The 10,769-nt window shown below is 37.6% G+C and overlaps 1 protein-coding gene across 1 annotated transcript in view; it reads right to left on the bottom strand.

Moving 5' to 3' along the window:
- REEP3 (receptor accessory protein 3) overlaps window positions 1–10,769 on the bottom strand; it is a 43,346-nt gene that overhangs the window by 9,708 nt on the left and 22,869 nt on the right. Inside the window, exons 3-5 of the mRNA XM_009290518.1 lie at window positions 8,193–8,269; window positions 7,555–7,675; window positions 6,124–6,237 (exon numbers count right to left, since the gene is read on the bottom strand). Of these exons, the coding sequence (XP_009288793.1) occupies window positions 6,124–6,237; window positions 7,555–7,675; window positions 8,193–8,269 (312 nt within the window). The remainder of the gene's footprint in view (window positions 1–6,123; window positions 6,238–7,554; window positions 7,676–8,192; window positions 8,270–10,769) is intronic.

Below are 10,769 nucleotides of genomic sequence, written 5' to 3'. Positions count from 1 at the left end.
GGGAAGTTGCTGAAACCTAATAGTCATTTTCTAATGACTACTCATTAGTACAGCATATAAAGCTAAGACGTGCTACACAGGCAAGAACCACCTATTTTAATTTTTACACCACCATTCATACATTGCCACTAAACAACAACAAAGAAAAAGTTTCCTATGAGAGAAGTAGAAGTCTTTACTTTTCTAGTTCTTCCTACATACATGTAGGATGACTGACAGTTCTCAAGAACACAACTACAGCTTGCCTTTGAGTTAAAATGCACTACTGACACTGAACAGTGTGTATAAGCTATTGTAGAAATTCTGAAGTTAATTTTATTGCCTGAAATGGCTTATTTAAGGCAGGTCTGTCCTGCCTTAAGGCAGGAATCCTGCCCTTCTGCTACTCCAGTTCTTGCTTTGAAAAGCATTTGCACAGTAAACTGAATCAGGAATGAGCCATCTCTGAGAACTAACAGTCAAGCTGCCAGGACACTAAAGAAAAGAAGAGAACTGGAGAGACAGGACCGCTTCTTTTGACAAGTAACAGCTTACAGTATCTGCTATAACACATAACGCTGTTGATCAGTCTGCATCCACTGTTTGAAAGCGATGCAACTGGACTCAGGTCTCAATCACTGAACACTGATGAATGCATAAAATGTACCCATCTGGTTGTCAGCAGAATCCATATAAATTCAGCACAACTCCACTCACTAAGTGTGGACAGAATGTACTATAAAATAGTAACAGAAGCTGGATTCGGCCAGAAACAAGAGTATAGAAAGACACACTTGCATAACAGTTGCACAGCACGTTCATTCATAGTATGATGTACTACAAAAAGACATTTGGAAATTGTACAAGAGAATGTAATTAAGATTATAACAACTAACATGCTAAGAAGAATTCACATTACAAGCTTGTATTTCCTATTCCACTGTAGATATAGAGGACTAGATCCAATCTGGGAATGTTCAGCCTTATTTTTCAGTGCAGCTTTTGGATACAGAATTTTGTTTTTCAAAGGGGAAAAAAGTCAAACTATGTGCCATAAAATAACATTGTGCCCTTAACCAAACTGCACGCTCAATGAGGCTAGAGCTCCTGTGGAGTACTGCCTCATTCAGTGAGGACATAACGGATTCATACAATAGGCCCTTCATTTCAAAAGTACTTGCCAAGATGGAAAGTTTCACTCAAGTTACACACAGCAAATATTAAGAAGTTTGAAAGATACACATACAAATAAGAGATGCAGCACAGATGTCTGAGAGTCACAGTAGGAATGGGGGCTGCACCACTGCTGCACTGCACAGTCATGGTCACACATTACACAAATCCTATGCAAGTACTCCCTACAATCCCCCCAGTCTTCTCCTGCCTGAATGCAGTCTCCACCACACCCCTAGGAAGATCCAGTCTAGCCAAATCAAAATTGATTTCTACTTCACACCACTGCATAGACTAATTGTAGGACAAGTTTCAAGGTGTTTTGTGTAGGTTTTTTTAATTATAAAAAAAAACCCCATATCACTGTGCTCATACAGCACTTAAGATTTAGGAAGATTCTTCCACTCCCCATGCCCAAAAGAAGCAGATAATTGCTTTCTGCCAAAACAAAGCATTCCGTGAGGGTCTGAATTACTATCACCTCAGAATAAAAGTCTGGCTAAAAAATATTAAATACCCTCTGCTGCAGGAAATGAGAGATTAAATACCCTCTACTGCAGGAAATGTGAGAGTAACATTCACATTTAGAATATTAATGCATTAAGAGCTTTCATATCTTGTTTGAAAGTTCAGAGAGTTACTAGCCACAGCTCGAAAGCAAGATGTTTGCCTGCAAAACAGAAGGCAGAGCAATCCAATTGCAGATGGAGCTGAAGGGGGATCTCCTGCTTCCAACACTCATGCCATGGGTATGGCAGCAGCCATTGATACAGCAGCAACCATCACCTCTCCCCAGCCATACACACAGCACCAAGATGCTGCTCACAAGAAGATGGCAGAGCAGTTGCCACGCCTGCATTGGTGTCCTATTATTTCAACAGTTCCTATCAGTAAAGAAGAAATACAGTGGGCTGCATCCAGCCCAGAGGCTGCCAACTAAACTACACCACAAAAGATTGAGACACACACATTAACAATTACAATGCAGGCAAAAAAGCAGAGAACAACTTCAGTGCTCAAATTTCTATGTAAATGAACATTGAAGAGAGATGAACCGTAAAGTTTGTTTTGTCTTAAACAAAATGCAAGTCTTGAAGAATGAGTCTGCTTATTTATTCAATAGTATTTCCCAAAACATATTAAACACTTTTCAGAGACCACATTCATTACCAGTGACCAACCTGAAGCACTAATTTAAGTTGTAATGGGCTTCTAAATCTAGTTTTTGATAAATACAGCCTACTTAAGGGACTCCTTTTGACACTACTCAGACTCTAGTAAGCTATTAGTATGCCATTTCATCAGCTGACCCTCATATATGAAATGCCCTTCTCTTTTTTTATTGAGCATGTATTTTTATAGTCTATATACTTAACCCAGGGAAGTTGCTGTAAACAGACACCACACAGTATGTCTGCCTCAGGGACTCTTTTTTTTGGTGTTTAAATTGGACTTGCACCCCCTCAGTGGTCAGGATCACTGAACAAAGCTGCTTTCCTTCATTGGACAAGTTCTCAATGGACTGCGCGTCCACAGAGCTGCTTGGAGCTTTATGGCTGCAGAGCTGCAGTGTGCAGCACCCACATTCCCAGCTGTTCTCTCCCTGATCCGATCCAGGCTGACGGGGAATGACTTCTGTTCCCTCTCAACCTGGAGAGGGACTGCTGCCCCGTGAATGACCTCTGCAGCATGCCAGGCAGTCCTCATTAGGGAGGAGGGATGAAAGCAGTATTGCTGGTGAGCTGAGCTGCTCATCGTGATATTGGCTGTACGCCTCAGCTGGCTGCAAGATACCTCCTTCCTCTGCCATGCCCTGAGTGGGAAGAAGGGGAAGTCTGAGCAAGGCCATTAGAATAATATTCAATCAGCAAAGAGGCAGCAGATTCAGGATGACTAGAAGACATGCAAAAACACAGCCCTCAAAATGTTGTTTGGGTTTTTTTTTTTTTTTTACCAAATAATACTTTACAAATGAACAATACTTCTGTGACCTCATAAAGGACAGTGCATTTCACAGCTTAATTAGCAGCCCTTCCACATGTGGTGATACAGAAACCAATTTTCACTAGTAGCTTGAGAACTCAGAATTTATGTGTTGGCAAAAATTGGAGTGTACAGGTAATTGGCGTCTCAGAAGATGTGGAAAGCAGATGCATCAAAATACAAGATATAATCAGTGGAACTTAGTGTTGTGGACATAATTTCCACAAATCCATATACTATTGAGCTGAAAGAGCTCCAACAACTTTCCTATCATTAAAGGCATCTTGTTGCCGATTCTTTTATACTCCAAAGAAAATTTTTATTAGTCACCTGTAAAAGTCAGTCTAGACCGTATTTCACCTCTTAAGTCTCTTGAAATCAGGATTTTACAAAGATTTGTTTTCTTAAATTAACACGTGTAACACAATTTATTTTTCTAATGTATGCTATTCAGCAAGTTTTGAAACACTAAATCTTATATGAACAGTGGCTAACTAGTACCAGCTAAAAATATCAGTATAGGAATGTAAGCTATAGGCCACGACTCCTGCCAATTACATTTTAACTTAACTACAGTGGAGCAGGTTTAAATCTATGTCAAATTTCGGCAGACTGACTTGGCTGGCTGATCCAGCCTCCCCTACACAGCCAACTAGGCTTTTAACACTAATCCCATATTCCTTTGACAGCCCTTGGAGAAAACTGCTCTTTCCCACACTTGATTGTGAAAACATTCCAGAGAGTTTCCAAGCAATTTTACCACCTTCCTGAAGTCAGCATAAGCAGACATCGTAGTATCTTTTGCTTGGACACTTTAGTGAACAGAAGCTTTCTTTGGACCTCCTCTTGTGTTTAACCTCCCACATTCTCTACTCCTAATTTGAGATCCAGTATGTCAGAATAAGCATGCCTGCTCCTTCAAAAATAAAATTTAAAAAAGAAAAAAAAAAGTGATGAAAGTGTGTCTCCTTCCCATCAAAACTGATCCCACTAATAGGATTCCATTCCTGAAATCCTATAGCATGCTCCACCAACTCATGCTGAAGGGATAATCTTTTCACCTGCTGGAGGCAGCAGTCAACTCTTGAAAAACAGGGAACAAAAATCAAGAACACATGCATTGTCTCCGTTTGCTTGCATGGAGCAGTCACGCTCAGCTTTTTGGAATGACGAACTGAAGAGAGGTTTTACGTGCCAAAATAAAGATTTTCAGAGTCTCTTCTTTCATAGTGTTTAAAAACCATGTCTATTTTAGGTCTTTGGTATTGTGGTGGTTGTTTTGCCCAAGCATCTCATCTGCACTGAACTAATTCTGTACAAACATTCATGAGCATGTTTAACAAGTTTTAACAAATAGAGCAGGCATCTTGCCAGTCACAGCTGAATAGCGATGAAATCTAAACACAGACATTTAGGAAAAAGTTATTCATTATTTCAGAAGAAAGTGGGAGGAGATACTTGTGTTATTTATTTTACAGTATTTCTGTAACACCATAAGGATTAACAAGGCAATATCCAACCTTAGCCAGACATAAGGAAAACACACAGAGCATAAGTATCATTACAGGTGCACATTGTAATAAATTATGATTTGCTGTTTGGCAAAGAATTTGCATTTTAGCATTTGGCATAGTTCTTAAACTTTTTCCCAGTAGAGTGCTTTGAGGTTTTGTTTGTTAGTTTGTTTTTTTTTTAATAACCTATTTTCACTCTGGATACTTTCATTCCTTTAGAGATGAAATCTATTTGATTCTAAATTATTTCATGCCTCAAGGCAATACTAAGAATTTGAATAACAAAAAAAAGAACCAGTGATCATATTGAATCACATTCTTAGTATTTTTGGCTCATTATGTCCATATTTTAAAATAAAAAAAGATATTTTTCACACTACCACCCACATATATCTTTGAAAAGAGAGAACATGAACAAACAAGAGATGCATGACTATTTTTCCAAAGCTTTTTGAGATAGCATTTGAAAATGCAGTTTTTAGAAATGTCTTTGATTTATAAAGCAAGAAGTTCACATATAGCCACAGAAATTTAAGTTAAATGCTAGCTGTACCTACTTAACTTTGACAGCCAGGGATCTCTACATTGCTTTCTGTTACCTACTAACAGTGTTCAGGTTTTCAGTCCTGTTACTATGAACGCAGCAGTTTCATTTATTCCCAGGAAGAAATTAATCCTGATCGCCTTAAAACTATCATTTAGCTAGGACACACACATCTTTCCACACTTTTTTCGTGTTTTGGTTTAAATGACTATTAGGTAGGATACACATTGCCTAAAGTTATACTCCTTTTGGTGGGCCACAAGTTGCTTTGACTCTTGTAAGTTTCTATTTTGTTTCCCTAGACCTAGAACCCTCTGAAATTCAACTGAAGGTCCTGAGTTTTGTAGGAACATAAATTGGGAACAACCACAGGTTACTACATGATTTAATGGAAATTACATGACAAAGCAAGAGTATGCTAAACAGCAATATGCAAGCTTATGCTTAGTGTATTAATTTAATAATTCAATCAACAAGTTGCAAACCAGTTAATTGTGTCACAAGATAACTTTTATCTGTGGTAGTAATCTTTCATGCCTTACTTCATATGTGGAGTTACCTCAAGTTGATTGGAGAAAAACAGCAGAAAAGCCAGAAATCCTTTAAATAGTTTGTTTACCAACAAGAAAGCACAACAGAGACAGAAAAGAAACAATCGTCATCTTTACCAAAAGTCTGCATAGAAAACTGCGTGGTATCTTTTGAATTACAGTAAACTGATCCCCATCATCCAAGAAACAACTACAAGCCATCTTAAACAAACAAACATAGTAGAGGAGGACTAGAGTGCTGCAACCCTTAAATTGAGTTCCAGGTTTTCAATTCATTTGCAGAAGTAATCTTTATTTAGGAATGGCAAATCCTCAGTACAATTACACTGTTCTATAAGTATATCAAGGACAAAAGCAATTAATGCAAGTAGAAAGTTACCTTTACAGCTGCTGTCACTGCGGCAGTTGCTGCCAAATTCAACCCTTGCCTTCCAAAATTCACCATGGTCTCATAGCCTCTTTCTTTGGCCTGTACGATGTACTCGTCAATCTCCTAAAAGCAAAACATACTTAAATTTTAGAGGGCTGTGCGCATAAGTCACATTACCCTACAGTATAATTTTTCCATCAATAAAGGAAGACAGAAGAAATCTTAAGAAAATATTTAATGGGACAATTACTCTTGCCTTTGTATACTGATATTTCATTCACTTATACTCTCTCATTTAAAAAGGATTATGTCTGGTCAAACAAGAAGATAAAATAGATGACTTTTGTCCAGCTCAGAAACATTGCAGCTACATAGCAAGTTCCTTACAGAGAATACACTTAGCTTGTCAGACAAAAGCTGTTCTAGAAATAACATGCTTAAGATGAAATCAGAGAGCTCCTTAGAAAGGTAGAGTCGGCTCACAAAGAACTTCTAAAGCCAGAGCTTTGACATAGTTAAGTACCAAGGACAATACAGTCATGACATTTATCCCCAGACGTGGTAAATGCCTGAAGTTGGAGATAAAGGCTTCAAGGTAGTTCACAACAGCTAGCAGACTATGGGGAAAAATCCCTTTAGCTTATGAAGTTGCGAAAGAACTGTTCAACCTTCAGAAGGTCAAGATGACCTTACTGTTCATATCAGTGGCAATCATGTCAGCTACCTGTTTTGCCTAATAAAGGCCAAGCCCAGCACTGACCTTTATGAATGCTATTTTCTGTACTGTGAAATTTTTCAGTGGTAGTCTTCACACCTTTGCTAATCGCTTCTTCCACGCATCCAAACAGAATACTGAAAAAGAGCTAAGCAGATCTGTGGCCCTGTCATACTGTCGCTAAAGCTAAATATTCTTTAGCTATGTTCTGTTTTGTTGTTTTCTGTTGCAGACTGGTCTTCCCTTAAACCTCAGTAGAAAGTCTCTCCTCTTACCCTTTCAGTTTGCACACCAGAAAAGTCATCAACGACATTCATCCTGAGAACTTTTATTACTACATTATGCTAGAAAAAATGGTAACATGAAGAGCTGTTGCTAAAACTGCATTTACGCTTCTGCACAGGGAGTACTGCACATGGTCTTCCAGTAGAAAGTCAAACTGCATCACTTCCACTCAGCTGAGCTCCCCAAAGTGCACCAAGTAGACCAAAGAACACCAGGCTATCTCATGTCAATAGAAAGTAGCACACTGTCTTCTCATCCAAGTTAAACAGAAACATATATATGGACAGTCATATGCACTTGCCTCTTCTAGTCCAAGTCCATGCTGCCTGGCAAACCAGTAACACACTGATCTGCTTTTATCATGTATCTAGCAACAGTTAATATTTCAGTACATGGTATTTCCATATTGGGCATTAAAAATATAAGAAGTTATTTCTTACCCTTTCTTTAGAAGAAAGCAGCGGGTGAAGAAATTTTCTGTAGATTAAACTTGCCCCTCTAGTATATGGGGAAAGGAGCCAAATAACAAAAGCTATCTTCAGTTCATAGTACAGTGGAAACCTACAGACAAGTTAAAGGTTGCATGAAATCAACAACTGCAGTAAGAAAATGCACAGTAGTTAATCATGAAGAGATGTCTTCAAAAAACACAATTACATATTAGCATATAGGATTTTTCACATACAAGAAGTTATATTAGACAAAAATTAAATGAGTTATAGACCTATGGATTTAATTTTTTAACTGACCGTACTGTCATTTAAGAAATGGAAACAGTTAATATACTTGCTTTGCATTATACATTCCCTGCACAGAGAAATTATAGTCCATCCTTTTAAGAGTTCCATTCCCCTATTCAGTTTCTACAGCAAAGGCGGAAGTTTTATCGTCCCTACCTCGAGTGACAGTGTACAGCAAGCTTGAAAACAGATGTTATTCTTCACATACACTCCGAGATCTTTTCCTGAGAAAAAGTGCTATCAACAAGCACAACTTCTTTATAAAAATTAAATCATTACGAATCAAAGAACATCAGAAACATAGTTTCGTATAGATTTCATAAAAAGCAGGCTCTTACCAAGAGACTGTTAGGTCAGTTATTGTTTCAGTAACTGTATAAAGAGCAAACACAATCCAATACATCATCCAGCGAACCTGAAAATTAAAACACCATCTTCAGTAAGAATTTTGATTTCCCCTTTCACAGAATACACCATACACTGTACAATCAGTTCAGAGCTGTCAGAGCAAGACATTCAACAGTATCTCAGCCTGCATCAGCCAGGTTTCAAGTGAAATTACATGAAGGTCCTAAGGGTTTTCTGTTCATAAATAGAACTGGTGGCAGCTGCAACAAGCTAAGTGAAATGGCTGGGTCACCAGGGTCACAACCTCACCTAGGCTGGCTTCACAGATTTGATGCTGCCTCTAGAAAACTCTAGTGACAAGAAAAAAAACACTGCAAAGGTTCAGTACGTTATCATAAGAATGAAATGCAATTCCCACTATAGCACTAAAGGATATTTCACTCTCTTCCACACTCATCCATATGTTTATACCTCAAACAAAATATTCAGCATTAGTAAGTCAGGTAGCCCTTGCTTTCATTTCACAATATACGTTACTCAGTTATACTTTCCAGTTAAGTTCTACATGTGTGCTTAACATTATGGTATTAACACTGGGGCAAGGCAGGAAAAAAGCATTTTCATGGAAACTTAGTTGTATTCATATGCCAAGAACTACAAAATTCTTGTTAATAAAAGAGCTCACATGTAAGCATCTTAATGCTTCAAGGGTTTAAATCTATATACTTTTAAGATCTACACTATACATCATTGTTTTGAAATCCGACAATGCTTTTAAAATACAAGTTTTAGTTCTGTTTTCTAAAAGTTAACTAAATCTCTCATTTATCTCGAACGTTTGTTCAGATTTGGTTGTCTAAACTGATTACATCTTTCAGAATAAATATTACAGAAGTAGTTCCATGCATTTGTCTTCTCTAAAATACATTGCATTTGGCCACTGATATTTCCAAAATAGGTCAGCGCAAACCACCACTGGTTATTCATACTAACTGAACGCCCACATGCTCTTTAAATTCCAACACTATCTATGCTAGAAAAAAACAAAACCGTTTAAAAAAAAAAGAGAAAAAAAGAAGAAAAGCATCACCTGCAACCAGATGCAGTAACATAATTTCATTTGCAATATACAGACTACTAACTCTTCTGGTATACGCACAAAACATTAAACAGCACATTTGTTAGACACCAGTTCAAGTCGTGAATTCATGGCACCGTCTTTCAAAAGGAGGAATATATATACTTTCCTACAGAGGACGTGGCTCAGATTTAATCTTCACTTTTAAAGCAATCTTTTTTTGAAGTGGACTTAAGTAAGTACTCAAAACCTAATGCTACACTGCTGCCTATTTCATAGCTGTGCATTATGCTTTAAAACCACTTCCTTCGTCACAACTTGAGACCCATTTATCTTAAATGCTTTTCTGCATTTCAATTTGAAAAGAAACTCAGTCATGTGATGACATTCTTCACTTCAATCTCTCAGAGGATTTAGATATTTCAAGCTTGAATAAGCTAAGACAAACGTACACAACAGCTGAAGTCATCTCTGACAGGCCATGTGACATTTAGACTGGTGACCGTTCCATGAACCAGTCTCAACACCTGAATAAAAATAAAACTAACATCCACCCTTGCCCCATCAACCTAAGCATAATACAATGCAATTTTTAAGATGCCATGCAGGACTGAATTTTTTTCCAATATATTTTACCCAGGCTATTCATTCTTTAATCAACATTTATTTATCCAATTAGGAACAACAGTAGAAGTGGAGTTTCTCTTGGGCTCCTAGGAACAGTAAGAAATGCTCTGCAGAAGGGCACATGAGATCTGCCAGGAGTCCTGCTGAGGTCTGGGCAAAGATTCTCAAAACTGTAAGTCAAATTATATTCTAGTACAATTAATGCATTAGGTATCAAAAGTATCCTTGACAAATGAACCTGAGTGACTTACAGCAGTTTTCATATCAGAAAAAAAACCCAGGAAAAACAGAAGGTCATAATTAACACTGCCCAGAAGACCATCATTTACTTAACTCTTAAAGATGAAGTTACAGAAGCTTTGATTGAGTTTTGCTTTTTATATTAGAAGAGTGATTACAGATTTGTTTTGTTGAGGTTTTTTTCCTACCGTCCAAGTGTTAAGCTCATCTTTGTTGGCTTTGGCTGAAGCACATCCTTTCAAGTCAGGATTCTGTAGCCAGGATTTGAGAAGGACCTTCGGACTTCTAAACTGCGTTTCAGATGCTTATTACAAGCCCTTTGGTGTAACACAGTGAAAAAACTTCTCAAAGATCTTAGTCAACTCCATTAAACTAGGGTAATGACAAGAACAAATAAATCTTCTCAAAGCTTCAAAGGCACATATCCTAATTTCTAGAACTGAAGACCATAAGTCTTTTAAATCACCAAAACCAGCAGCAACACTTTTTTTTTCCCCAGAAACAATCTTTGAACAGTTTGCTGCATCATGACCTACACAGCAACTCAAGATGTCTGTACTTTTTTTTTTTTTTTTTTTTTTTTTTTTTTTTGAGAAGGGGGTTAAGAAAAAAATTTTCTTTT

Source organism: Aptenodytes forsteri, unplaced genomic scaffold, assembly GCF_000699145.1.
Source record: "Aptenodytes forsteri isolate BGI_AS27 unplaced genomic scaffold, ASM69914v1 Scaffold349, whole genome shotgun sequence".
NCBI lineage: Eukaryota > Metazoa > Chordata > Aves > Sphenisciformes > Spheniscidae > Aptenodytes > Aptenodytes forsteri.
Note: the sequence above shows the minus strand (reverse complement) of the source record. Positions and strands in the feature narration are given on the sequence as shown.